A 14,965-nucleotide genomic window follows, 5' to 3' on the forward strand; every position below is an offset into this window, starting at 1 on the left:
AGACTTCAGTAAGGCGTTCGACAAGGTTCCCCATGGGAGACTGGTTAGAAAGGTTAGATCTCATGAAATACAGGGAGAACTAGCCATTTGGAAACAGAACTGGCTCAAAGATAGAAGACAGAGGGTGGTGGTGGTGGAGGGTTGCTTTTCAGACTGGAGGCCTGTGACCAATGGAATGCCATAAGAATTGGTGCTGAATGAAAAAAATATTTTTCATTATTTATATAAATGATCTTGATGTGAGTATAAGAGGTAAAGTTAGTAAGTTTGCAGATGACACCAAAATTGGAGGTGTAGTGGACAGTGAAGAAGGTTACTTCAGATTACAATGGGATCTTGATCAGATGGGCCAATGAGCTAAGAAGTGGTAGATAGAGTCCAATTTAGATAAATGCGAGGTGCTGCAGTTTGGAAAAGAAAATCTTAGCAGTACTTATACACTTAAGGTAAGGTCCTGGGAGGTGTTGCTGAACAAAGAGTGCAGGTTCATAGCTCCTTGGAAGTAGAGTCGCACGGAGATAGGATAGCGAAGGCAGCGTTTGGTATGCTTTCCTTTCTTGGTCAGAATATTGAGTACAGGAGTTGGGAGGTCATGTTGCAGCTGTACATGACATTGGTTAGGCCCCTTTTGGAATACTGCATGTAAATTGGGACTCCTTCCTAGCAGAAGGATGAAACTTGAAAGGGTTCAGGAAAGATTTACAAGGATGTTGCCAGGGTTGGAGGATTTGAGCTAGAGGGAGAGGTTGAATAGGCTAAGGCTGTTTTCCCTGGAGCGTCGGTGGCTGATAGAGGCTTATAAAATCATGAGGTGCATGATAGAATAAATAGACAAGGTCTTTTCCCTGGGGTGGAGGAGTCCAGAACTAGAGGGCAAAGGGGAAAGATATAAAAGAGACATAAGGGGTAACATTTTCATGCAGAGGGTGGTGCCTGTGTGGAACGGGCTGCCAGAGGAAGTGGTGGAGGCTGGTACAATTGCAACATTTAAAAGGCATCTGGATGGCTATATGAATAGCAAGGGTTTGGAAGGCTATGGGCTGGATGCTGGTAGGTGGGACTAGATTGGGTTGGGATATCTGGTCAGCATTGACAAGCTGGACTGAAGGGTCTGTTTCCGTGCTGTACATCTCTATGACTCTATGGACATTACTTGTCAATTCTTGGCCCAAGCTTCAAAGTTGACCAGGTCTTCTTGTATAAGGATGTGAACTGCTTTAGTACGTGAGAAATCAAATTGTACGGAATATTTATTTGCAATCTTCAATGAACATTACCAGATACTGAAGCAGTCCATGTTCAAATGCAACGAGATCTGGACAATATCCAAGTCTGGGCTGACAATTGGCAACTAACATACATGCCACACAAATGCCAAGGAATGGTAATCCCCAATCAGGGACAATCTAATCATCTGTGTTGACATTTAATGCTGTTACTGGAACTCCCACCATTAACATCCTTGGGTTACCAGTGATCAGAACCACAACTGGACTCGCTGCAGTGGCTACAAGAGCGGGTGAGAGCCTTGGAGTACTGCAGTGAATAACCCACCTCCTGATTCCCTAAAGCCTGTCCAATATCTACAAGGGACAAGTCAGGAGCATGATGAACTTCCCAAATGCCTGGAGGATGTGGCTCAACAACACTCAAGAAGGTTGACACCATCGAGGACAAAGTAGCTCACTTGATTGGCAGCACATCCACAAGCATCAATTTCCTCCACCACCAAAGCGTGTACTATTTACAAGATGCACTACAGAAATTCACCAAAGATGCTTAGACGGCACCTTCCAAACCCCCAACCTTGTCCATCCAGAAGGACAAGGGCAACAGAAACATGGGAACATCACCACCTACATTTCCCCTCCAAGCCAGTCACCAACCTGACTTGGAAATATATCACTGCTCCTTTACCACTGCTGGATCAAAATCCTGGAATTCCCTCGCTAATGGCACATGGATTGCAGCAGTTCGAGAAGGCAGTACACCGCCACATTCTCAAGGGTATTGCGGGATGGGAAATAAATTCTGGCCAGAAAGCGCTACCCACGCTCCACGAATTAATTTAACAAAAGAATTCTAATCCTACAATGAAGGGAAGGTCACAGTGATGCTGCTAAAGATGTTTGGGCTGAGGACACAAACTGGTGAAACTCCTGCAGCCCGTCAGGACCCAGGGACTTTTCATCCAGCAGTTCCAACAACTTGCTGAGCTGCACCTCCCTGGCGATTGTACTTTTCTTGAGTTCCTCCAATCCTTCCACTTCATGATTTACAGCTGTTCCTGGGATTATCACTGATGTCGGTTTATCTGTTGCAATAATGTAGTCAGTGAAAAATTATCCAGTATTGTATTCTATTGTACATAAACAATTAGTGCACCTATACTTTTACAATAATCTGATATAAAGGAAGTACAAGTGCTGATTCCATGAAGCAAAATGATATGATCAAATTGGGTAACAGGAAAAAAAACCTTTATCTCAATACAGTTGTGTTATCAGGAGGTTTTATTCTATAGGTTAATGCTTGCATGAGCCACCAAAATTAATAAGGTAAAGCTGGAAAACAGGAAGAATCGAGAAAGAAAGAAAGATGTAATATTGTTGAATATTAACGTGTGCCTCATCATGAAAATGTCCAACACACTACACAGCAGTGGAGCTTCAAAGTTCTGCACTGAAGAAAACAAAATTCATTTCCTTATTCAGTAAATGTCTTCATCAGCATTTACATCTCTTTGATCCATTCCCCTGACTACTTGATCTGTCCTGAGGTGTGCAAATTCCAACCAAATTGCTCAGGCTAGCACAAATTTCAATGCTAGCTAAAATAAGATTCATCTCTGCCTGCTGGAAAAAAAATTTATGCCAAGATATTTTAAGAAAGAAATGGGACGTGCAGGGAGTAATAGTTCGTTTTTTAAACTGTTAAACAGAATGGCAACATTATACAGTTGTATGCAGAGGAACCTCGATTGTCCCGCATCCGATTATCCAAATATTGGATTATCCATCAAGATCACAATGTCCCGAGGCTCGGCAAAACTGTGTTACCCAGCATTCAATTATCCAGAACTCGATTAACCGAATGAAACACTCCCTGCCCATGTCCTTTGGATAATCGAGGTTCCTCTGTACATAGAGAGTAGAGTACCTTTTGGTAAGCACAAAATATAAATTCGAAAACTAGTTCATTAAGTGAGAGATGCCATGAGGCATGAGATTCTGCTAACCGCCTCCAAGAAAGCTTTGTGTCAGGTACAATTCACAAAAAGAAATACAATTTGTCAAAATCCCACCATAAAGCCAGAAAAATACGCTGTTCTAATCACATTTTACAGATGTTAAGCAGTTAATAAAACCTCTTTCTTATCAATTAGTTCTTGATTAAAAGTGGCTTTCTGGCTGAATCAAGACACACATTACTTTTTTTGGCAGAGATTAATAACACTGTTGTCAAAGTATCCTGCCTTTGTCACTGAATGACTGTCATGCAAACCATCTGCAATGTTAGCATCTGTTGGTGGTCTCCTGGGCAGATGTTTTAGTCTTGCTTTCTTGTCACTGGCATTGGCTACATTATTGCAACAGATGTAGACAATCAGAAAAGTGTTCATTCCCATGGTGAATTATCCTGGACTGTGTTTTTAATTTTGCATAAGAAATAGGTGCACCTGCACTTTGCTGGAATCAGATATAAAGGAATTGCAAGTGTTAATATATGAAGCACAATTACATGGTCAAAAGAAGTCACAGACAAAAGTCCTGGTCTCAGAGTAGTTTTATATCAGCAGGTTTTATTCTGTAGGTTAATGTTTGTAGGTCCAAACATAATTAATTAAGTAAAGCTGGAAAACACAAAAAAATCCAGAAAGAAATAAAAATGCAATATTGATGAATACTAATCTATTACTGAGCACAGCATATTGGAGCTACAGTGTTTTCGTATCAAGGTAACCCCATAGGCATATCCTCTCTCACTGAATTCTCAATCATACGTTTGGTGACCAGAAGAAGCATTAAGTCGAACCAGAATGTTTTGCTGCAAAAGAAAATGCATCATGGAGTCTGCATATTCATATGAGCTGCAGCTTTCACAGTCTTGATATGAAGGATCAGGAAGATGAATGTATGCTACCATAAATGAACAACAGACTTTTGAAATCAGGTACTGAAATATATTCCGCAAATTTCTAAAATGCAAATATAGTGATTGAGATACATTTGTTGAGTTGGTGATGGAAGAGAATAGACAAACAGAAGAAAAGTAAATCAAATAGCAAAGCTTAAAGAGGTCCACAGAGGTTGATCCAAAAATGGCTAAGGGAATTGAAGAGATGTTGAGCTTACAACCAAGTGTGTAGTAAAAGAAAAACACACATAGATGCAGAAGGCTACCTTTGTTACATAATATTTTGGACATGCTTAGTTTCTGAAAGTCACTGAGTTGACGAGGAACAAAAACAATGAAAGCTCGAACAATATCTGTTGAGAGAGAAACCAAAGTAAAATATTGAGTCCAATATGACTTCTTCAGAACTGAACTGGGGAAGAAATGTGATGAGTTTGTCGTATTGGGAAAGGTGTGGGGAATAGAATAGAATAGTCGTGTATTGTGACTTGCACGTTTTACAAAAAAAAAAGGTATAGTGAAGTACTTAAATTGCCATACCACGGTGCCAATAATAACAACAGAAGGCAGAAAAAGAATGTAAGACAAGGTCCATCTTAGTTCAATTAATGGTTTCTGGGTTCAGGAAAAGACAGTACCACTGCAAGATTACCATGTGGGGCTGCTGCCAAAGCAGGCCTCCACACCAGGATACTGGAATCCCAGACGTAAGACTCCAGAGAAGCTGCCCAAAGGATCCCTCCTCCACCTAGCATAAGTCTTCTCCACTGATAGTGGTTCCCCATGCTTGCCCTTTTCCAGCCACATCCTTGACACTGCTGCCAGAATCCCAATCCAGGCTCACCACCTCCCCACGTTCTGGACCCCATGAAGCTGCCTTCCGCCAAAAGGTGAGATAAAAAGAAATAAGAAAAGCAGATGGAATGGACAAGGCCAGACACAAAAGCCCTGCACTGTCTACTCTGCCACTGCCATCTTGCTTGTTTTATGGTTATGTAGAAGGACAGATCAAGGAAAGATTAAAGAGTGAGAGACATTAAATGACAAGGATGTCATGGAGAAAGGAGTGATGATTGGATTATAGATACAAAACATTCTCAATGTTTATGGAAAAATGAAGGACAAATCTGTGAAGTAAGCAAACATATTAAAATAATGTAGACTGAACCAAGAACAAATCATGCTCATGATATGAAGTTGTTGAATTCTGTGTTGAGTCCAGAAGGCTCTAATGTACGGAAATGCAAAATGTGATGCTATCCAAATTGCTAATCTATTTTGCAGCTTGCACTGGATTTCTGTGGAAGACTTTGCAACACCAAGAACAGAAATGTGAACATGACAGCAAGGTATTGAATTAAAATGCAAAGCAACTGGAAGGGCGATGCCATCTGTGTGGACTGAATGAAGGTGTTCTGCATAATGTCAGCTTGCGTGGTTTCCTCCCAAAGTCAAGAATGCATTGTGAACAGCAAACACAGGAGACTAAACTGAAACAAGCATAAATAAATCAGTTTCACCTCAAAGTAATACTTGGGGCTTTGGACAGTGAGGAGAAAGGATGTAAAAGTCTGAGAGTCATAACTCCTCAGAATGCATAGGAAAGTGCCACTGGATGGGGTTTAAGTGCTTAAAGTGATAGAGCAAATAATTAGGGCCCTTGCAAGTATCCACACTTATACCTTTATCTACAGTAAGTGGGGCAAGTTAAAGAAGAGATTATTAGGCAAGTCTGTTTGGTTGTCAGTTCAAGGGAGAACCAGATTATCCATATTGGGTACTGAGTTAACCTGGGAAAGATTTCCCAGGCACAAGACTTCAGCATATCAACATTTAACCTTTGGATATGGTACAGAAAAGGTATACCAGGATGTTGCCTGATATGGGGGATTTTAGCAATGAAGAAAGGTAGGATCGACTGGGTTTGTTTTCACTGGAACACAGGAAGTTGAGGGGCAATCTGATCTAAGTTTAATATTTGTGAATGGCATGAATATAATGGAAAGTCTCAGGGGTGGAGACCCTGAGGTGGAGGGGTCAATCACTAGGGGACACAGGTTCAAGATACAGGGTGGGGCATTAAGAGAGATGTGTGAAGCAAGTTTTTCACACAATGGGTGGAGTGTGCCAGGAATGCGCTGCCAGAGGTGGTGGTGGAGGAAGCAGACACAGTAGTAACATTCAAGAAGCACCTAGACAAACACATGATTGGGAGGGGAATAGTGGGATATGGATCCTGTAAGTGAAGACAGTTTTAGTATAGAAGGGCCAAGTGTGTCGGTGCAGGCTTTGAGGGCCGAAGGACCTGTTCCTGTGCTGTATTATTCTTTGTTCTTTGAATTGAAGTCAATAAATTCAACAGTGTTTCAAATCAATTCTCCCAATTTCATGGCATTCAGGTGACAAAGAATAATAATGGTCAACTACAAGACTTACTGTTGACTGCCCTATATGTCTGATGGCACTACAAAACTAAATGCAATAACATTTAACAAAAAGCCAACATACTACACTTCATTTCTCTAAATGAATCCTCATTATTCTTCCTTTCATCATTGTGTACCTTAATGATAACTTTCTATGATTACTATGCACTTAAGATCACAGAGCACAATGCAGTTTCACCAATGGGCAAACAGCTAAAGTAGGTCACTATAGATGACTGGGGGTTAACATGCATTTAGTGACATAAGTGCAAACATAATTAATTCATATTAAAACATATTCCTAATTTTCTACCTGAAAAGTATATACTTCATCAATTTACAAGATTTCCTAGTGCTCCAAGTTAGTCACTCCATTTACTGAAAGATAATACCTTACCAGCAGCCTTTGATGAGTCATGAATAAAACCCTGCATCTGTTCACAGCTTTGTATTTGGCTGTCATCTACACTGTCAACTTCTTGTCTGTAACAAAAAAAATGCAGAATACTCTCTTGTGTAGAGGCAAACACAATTGATTCAACATCCTGTATTACTAACATTACATGCCACTTCATTTCAAGTATTTATACTATTCAGTAAAATAATGCGATAAAAACATGATGAAATCAAAACATTCGATGCTCATAAATCATGCATGTTTACATACAGGTCACATGTTTTCTTATTTCAAAACCTATAAAGCATCGTTCATACAGCAGAGTCTTTAACTCAAAACACAAGAAAAAATTATTAAGGCATTGAAATATAAGGACAAAATCTGTGATTTTTAAAATAAAGTGACATACTGCAGGAGAGAAGAAATTGCAACAATATGACTATGCTCTTCAATTACAACTGACAATCCACCATTGCTAGTTGGTATTGCCTTGTTCCATAAATGGATCCAGTTTTAAATTTTATTTCACCAAAAACAAATTTTCTATTTCCTATTGCAATAGGTTCAGTTAGGCAACTGTTAGCGACTGGACATGTAATCCAAGCAATTGCACTAAGAATTCAAATTATACAGGTTTAAACTTGGATTTTGATACTGAATCCAGTGCAAGAAAATTTGAAAATACAAAGTGAACATAAAACTGTCACATTGCCATTATAACTGGCTCACTATTTGGTGAAGGAAACATGAGACAAACTAGCTTGGCTATGGCTCCAGTATCACACCAACTGGATTAACTCTTGACTTCCCTGTGAAGTGGCCCAACATGCCACTCAGTTACGGATCAGCAGTAAATGGCAGAGAGGTTATGTTAAACTTGCAGAAAACCTTGATCAGACACACTTCAAGTTGTATGAACAGTTCTGGTCTCAAAATATTAGATTTTTAAAAGTCATTCAGGGATGGGGGACTTGCTGGCTGGACCGGCTTTTATTGCCCATCACTAATTGCCCTTAACATGATGGTGGCAGTGGTGAGCTACCTTCTTGAACTGCTGCTATCCATCTGGCAAAGGTACAGTCAGTGAGAGAGTTTCCAGGCTTCTGACCAACAACACAAAAACAAAGGCAATATAGAACAAAGAAAACTTACAGCCCAGGAACAGGCCCTTTGGCCCTCCAAGCCTGAGCTGATCCAAATCCAGTGTCTAAACCTGTCGCCCAATTCCTAAGCCTCTGTATCCCTCTGCTCCCCACCTACTCATGCATCTGTCAAGACATATCTTAAATGAATCTACTGTGCCTGCCTCTACTACCTCAGCTGGCAACATGTTCCAGACACCCACCACCCTCTGTGTAAAGTACTTGCCGCATGTATCCCCCTTAAACTTTTTACCTCTCACCTTGAAAGTGTGACCTCTCGTTACTGAATCCCTCACCCTGGGAAAAAACATATCTCCACCTACCCTGTCTATACCCTTCATGATTTTGTAAACCTCAATCAGGCTCCCCCTCGATCTCCTTTTTTCTATTGAAAACAAACCTAACCTACTCAACCTCTTTTCATAGCTAGCACCTTCCAAACTAGACAACATCCTCGTAAACCTTCTCTGCACCTTCTCCAAAGCGCCCACATCCTTTTGGTAATGTGGTGAACAGAACTGTACATGGTACAGTTCCAAATCAGGAGGGGTGAGTGGGTTTGAGAGGAATCTGCAGGTTGCGTTGCTTCCATTCACCTGTTGCTCTGGTCTTTCTTGATGGTATTCATCACGGATCTGGTAGGTGCTGTCTGAGGAGCCCTGGTGAATTTCTGTAGTGCATCTTGTAGTTTGCTCACATTGCTACTCCTGTGAATCAGTGGTGAATGTTTTGAGTGCTAATCAAGCAGGCTGTCAAGTTTCTTGAGTGTTGTTGGAGCTGTTCTCATCCAGTTAAGTGGGGAGAGTTGTTCCCTCTACCTGGGGAGCTCTGTTAATGTTGATTGACATCCAGACACACAACTTCTGCTTCCAAAAGCTACAGCTTCACACAGACTTTGAAGGTCTACCCAGTAGAAAAAAATTAGAATGGTGGATGGAATGAGCTGCCAGAGGAGTGGTGATGACTGGTACAATTACAACATTTAAAAAGCATCTGAATGGCTATATGAATAGGAAGGGCTTTGAGGGATATGGGCCAAATGCTGGCAAATGGGACTTGATTAATTTAGGATATCTGGTCAGCATGGACGAGTTGGAACAAAGGGTCTGTTTCCATGCTGCATATTTCTATAACTCTATCAACGTAGGTGGGGTGCATTCTGGCACATTCCTGACTATGCCTGAAATGGTGGGCTGGGTATGGGGAGGTCAAGTGATGATTTTTTATTGTGGGATTCCTAGCCTTGGCCTGCTCTTGTAGTCACTGCATTTATGTGCCTAGTCCAGTTCAGTTTCCAGTCAATGGTAACACCCAAATAGTTGGTCGGGGTGATTTAGCGATGGTCAGGCCACTAAATATCAAAATGTGATATTTGGATTCTCTCGTTTTGATAGGTTCATTGCCTGACACTGTGTGGTGTGGATGATATTTGTCACTTGTCAACCCAAGCCTGGATACTGTCCCGATCTTGCTGGCTTCAGTAACTGAAGTTGTGAATAATGCTAACAATTGTGTAATGATCTTATGATAGGGAGAAAGGTGACTTATGAAATAGTTGAAGTTCGATGGACCTAACCTGCTGAGGAATTTCTGCAATGTCGTCCCACAGCTGAGATGATCAACATCTAAAAATCAGTATCACCTTCCTAAGTGTTAGATATGACTTCAACCAGCAGAGAGTTTTCTCCTAATTCCCACTGACTCCAGTTTTGCGAGGGTTCCGTGATATCACATTCAGTGAAATAAGGCCTTCATGTCAAGGGCAGTCAGTCTCATCTCACCTCTAGAATTCAGCTCTTTTGTCCATGTTTGAATTAAGGCTGCAATCGTCAGGAGTTGAATAGCCTTGGTGGAATCAAAATGGTGGAATCAGTAAGCAGCTTATTATTAAACGAATTCTACGTGACAGCACAGGTAATGACCCTTTCAATTGCTTCAGTGATGATCGAAGTTGACTGATGGGGTGGTAATTGTTCAGTTTGGATTTCTTCTGCTTTTTGTGCACATGACATACCTGGCAAATTATCGACAGAACAGTTTAGCTGTCAGTGTTGTGGCTGTACTGAAACAGACTGGCTACGTTTGGATCAAGTTCTGGAGCACCAGTCTTCAGTGCCATTGCCAGAATTTTGTCAGAATCCGTAGTCTTTGCAGCATCCTATAGCTCCAGCTGTTTCTTAATATGACAGAGCGAATTAAATGGCTGAGGAGTGGCATCAATGATATTGGGGTGCTCTGTAGGAGACCAAAATGAATGCCCACTTGGCAATTCTGACTGAATACAGTCAAGAACACTTCTGTCTCATCTTTTGAACTGATATTTTGGACAACCCAATTTTTGAGGTTGGAGATATTAATGAAGCTTGTTCCTCCAGTGAGTTATTCGGGTTCATGAACTGTCCACCACCATTCATGACAATGTAACAGGACTGCAGATCTTAGATTTGGTCTATTGGTTTTGGAAAGGCTTAACCCTGTCTTTAACTTGCTGCTTATGCTGTTTGGTACATGAGTGGTGTTGTGTTCTGGCTTCAAGAAGTTGACGCTTCAGTTGTCAATGGTGCTACTGCTGACATGCCCTCCTGCACTCTTCATTAAACAGGTTGATCCTCTGACTTAATGGTAATGGTAGAATAGAGGATATGCCAAGCGATTAGGTTGAAGATTGTGTTCAATTATATTTCTGCTGCTGCTGAGGGCTGACAGTGCCTCCTGGATGCCCAGTCTTGGGTAGTTAGAACTATGTGAAATCTAAGAAAAAGTGAGGACTACAGATGCTGAGGATCAGAGTTGAAAAGTGTGGCACTGGAAAAGCAACAACAGGCCAGACAGCATCCTGAAGAAGGGCGTATGCTCGATTCTCCTTTGATGCTGCCTTACCTGCTGCGTTTTTCCAGCAACACATTTTTAAGCTCTGATCCCCAGCATCTGCAGTCCTCACTTTCTCCTAGCATCCAAAGAGCAGGAGTGTTGACATTTCAGGCATAAGCCCTTCATCAGCAATGTGTCTACTTGAAATCTAACCAATTTAGCACAGCAACAATACCACAGAGCACAATTAAAAATCCACGTAGAAATATGTGGTGGTCATTCCTCCTATCAACACAGATTGCTGAGGTTGAAATGAAGTATGTTTTTCTTTGTTGGTTTCAACACCTGCTTAGGTTTTGACTAACTCTGTCAGTTGTGGTGCTGCTGAGCCATTCTTGATGATGGACACTGAAACTCTCCACCCAGAGTATTTTGTCACCCTGAGTGCTTCCTTCATGTGGTGTTCAACACAGGAGTAATGATTCATCAGTTCAGGGTGGTATGTGATCATCAACAGGAGGTAGCTAGCCCATGTATGACCCGACATGTCATGGGGTTTGAAGTCAATATTCAGGATTCCCAAGGCAACTCCCTCCTAACTGGATACCACAGTGATTATCACTGTGGTATTCGGGACATCATCAGTAAGATTAGATTCTGACAGTGTAACTACATCAGGATGTGAGATAACTGTCCTAAATTTTGCAGGCAATCCCAAATGTTACTAAGGAGGACTCAAGGATGTTTGTCAGGGCTGAGTGTCTTGTTGTTTCTGCTGCTTGGTCCAGTTTCATTCCTTCCGAGACTTATTTTTAGAAATTTAATACAATTGAGTGACTTGTTAGGCCATTAGAGAAGCCAGTTAAGTGCCTGGTCTGGAATCACTTGTAGGCAAGACCAGTTAAGGATTAATTTTAATGACAATCAACAATGGCTATATAGTCACCTACTGGAGTCCTTTTTTAAAACATTTAAATGACACTATCTGTTTTGGTGGGATTTGAATCTCGGTCCCCAGAGCAGTATCTGGGTCTCTGGATTACTAGTTTAGTAACATTACCAATACATTATTACCTTTAGGTGATATAAAAAAGGATTCATATGCGTAACAGAAGACTAAACATTGCGTCAGTAGACATGTTACAGCAAGGATGTGGTCATCTAGCCGATTGTATCCATGCCACTTCTCTGCAGGAGCAACCCAGGTATTCCCAGCCTACCCCCTGTAGCCTTTGTCCGTTCTTTTCACTAGCTTTGAGGTTTGTGAATCCTTGAAGTTTATTACTCCATGTATTTTATTAGCCACTTGTAACCAAATAAATTATTTTCACTCTGGCTTGTTCCGGTCTTTTTCCATAGAATCTTAAGATTTAGGTTGGCTATGATCATTGTCTGCTAAACATTTCCCAACAGACACTTGACACCTCATTCCCAAGAACCAGATCTACCAGTAAAACATGCTAATCCACAAAATTCGTCTTCATACTCCTCATGATCTCTTCCCCATAGATCACAGTTTACAATTAGGACATTAAAGTTGATCACTATAAGTTCTATTTCATTTTTGCACATCTCTAATTTCCTTGCAAATTTATTGTTCAATGTCTTTGCCACTAATTACTGGGCTACTCTGTACATCCAGTAGTTAACAGGATCTCTATTGTTTCATAGCTTCGACCAATTGAATCGAATTGAATTTGAATTGAATTTATTGTCACGTGTACTGAGGCATAGTGAAAAACTTTGTCTTGCGAGCAATACAGGTAGATCACATAGTTAAATAGCATAGATCGTGAATAATAGATAAACAACAGCAAAAACAAAAACACAGGTACAGGCAAATGTTAAGAGTTTGAAAGTCCATTCGGTATTCTAACAACAGTAGGGTAGAAACTGTTTCGAAACCAGCTCGTAAGTCCATTTGGGCTTCTGTATCTTCTCCCTGATGGTACAGGTTGTAGAAAAACATTGCCAGGGTGGGATGGATCTTTAAGAACGCTGGTGGCCTTTCCTTGACAGCGTGCCTGGTAGAGGGATTCTGTAGATGGGAGGTTGGCCTTTGTGACTGTCGGGCTGAGTTCACCACTCTCTGTAACCATCTCCAATCTTGAATAGTACAGTTGTCATACCAGGTAGTGATACATCCAGACAAAATGGTCTCAATGGCGCATCTATAAACTTTGGCAAGGGTTTTCTTCATCATGCCAAATCTCCTCAGAGATGACCACTCCCAGAGGCTTGACACTCTCCACTCGTTCCACCTCTGGTGCTGTTAATATGTAGGGGGGGAATAAATAACATGCCGCTGGAAGTCAATAATGAGCTCCTTGGTTTTGCTGGCATTGAGAGCTAGGTTGTTCTCAGTGCACCATTTTTCCAGGTCTTCCACCTCCCGTCTGCAGTCTGTTTCATCGCCATCTGAGATTCGACCGGCCATGTGGTGTCATCAGCGAACTTGTAAATGGCATTTATCTGTTATTTGGTGATGCAGTCATGGGTGTACAGTGAGTACAGTAGGAGGCTGAGTACAGTCCCCTGGGAGGCTCCAGTGTTGAGTGTTAGTGAGGATGAAATATTGTCCCCAGTCTTCACTGATATGGCATCTGATGTTGATCTGTTGGTCCTATAGGCAAATTGGAGTGGTTAAGAGTAGTGGGGAGGCTGCTGCTGATTAATGCCATGACCAGCCTTTCAAAGCACTTCATGACCACTGAAGTTAGGGCCACTAGGAAGTAGTCATTGAGACATGCTGCGTGAACTTTAGGCACAGGGATGATGTTGGCCATCTTGAAACAGGCAGAGACAGTGGCCTGCTGCAGGGAGAGGTTGAAGATGTTCGAGAAGACCTATGCCAGTTGACCTGCGCATGCTCAGAGTGCACGGCCTGGTACTCCATCTAGGTCCCATCGCTTTCCTTGGATTCACATGAAGGAAAACTGATCTGACCTCTGATGCTGTGACTGTTGGGATAAGCTTATCAGGGCTTGTTGGAATAGGTGTTACCTCTCTGCCAAAATTCTGCTCAAAGCAAGCATAGAAGCCGTTGAGACGATCTGGCAGGAATGTGTCATCATCTGCTATCTTGCACTGTCTCTTTTTAGAACTGTAATGTCATTCAGTCCTTGCCATAGTTGCTGGGGTCTGTCTGGGTCTCTAGTTTGGATCGGCATCAGTCCTTGGCTGTCTTAATGGCTCTGCAAAGGTCAAACGTGGATTCCTTACATTTGAGTTGGTCTCCTGATGTGAAAGCCTCACACCTGGTTTTTAGCAGGTTCTGTATGTCCTGATTCATCCAAGGTTACCTGTTGGGAAACACCCGGATTGACATCCTCGGGACCGAATGGATTTTGTCCTCGAGACCTCTTTCTGCAACACTGTAATGGGCTCCTTAATGAGTGAGCTATTTTCTTTCCTTCTTTATCTTTCACAAATACTTGTATCCAGGACTATTTAGAACCCAGTGCTTGATTCTTGAGATGTAAAAAAAATATTAGGAAGACAAAAACCATTGTCTTTGGTTCCTGCCAAAAACTCAATCTCTTTCTTGAACAACTACTTGAGACTGAAACACTATTCTTAATCTTAGGATGAGCTTCTGACATTATGCCGGTGCCAGAAACAAGACTACTTATCTCCAATTAAAACAGGAAATGATAGCAACGTTCAGCAAGCCAGGCAGCAAATGCAAAAACAGAAACAGAGTCAATCTTTCGGGTCAAACCCAGTCAGTTCTGATGGAAGTTCATAAACATGAAACGTTTAACCCTCACCCACTGAATACTTCTACTATTTTGTTCTTTATTTCAGATGTCCAACAGCAGTATTTTGCTTTACTATTTCCACTTCCATGAAATCACCCAATTCTGTCCCACTTCAGCCCATCTGCTATGTAATCTATAATCCTTTGAAACCTTCAGAGTTGACTTTTTTAAATTCATTCATTCATTGACGGAATGTGGGAATCTCAGGCTCGACCAACATTTATTGCCCATTCCCAATAGCCCAGAGGACAGTGATGGATCAACCTCATTGCTTTGGGTTTGGAGTCACAT

At 41.5% G+C, this 14,965-nt stretch overlaps 1 protein-coding gene across 10 annotated transcripts in view; it reads right to left on the reverse strand.

Moving 5' to 3' along the window:
* znf438 (zinc finger protein 438) overlaps window positions 1–14,965 on the reverse strand; it is a 243,370-nt gene that overhangs the window by 66,881 nt on the left and 161,524 nt on the right. For 8 of the 10 annotated variants that reach the window (XM_072576074.1, XM_072576072.1, XM_072576076.1 and 5 more), the window contains one exon: window positions 6,961–7,046. The exons of the other annotated variants lie outside the window; for them this stretch is intronic. In XM_072576074.1, the coding sequence (XP_072432175.1) occupies window positions 6,961–7,046 (86 nt within the window). The remainder of the gene's footprint in view (window positions 1–6,960; window positions 7,047–14,965) is intronic. 10 annotated transcript variants of the gene reach the window in all.

This window comes from Chiloscyllium punctatum, chromosome 8 (assembly GCF_047496795.1).
Source record: "Chiloscyllium punctatum isolate Juve2018m chromosome 8, sChiPun1.3, whole genome shotgun sequence".
In the NCBI taxonomy this organism is placed as follows: Eukaryota; Metazoa; Chordata; class Chondrichthyes; order Orectolobiformes; family Hemiscylliidae; genus Chiloscyllium; species Chiloscyllium punctatum.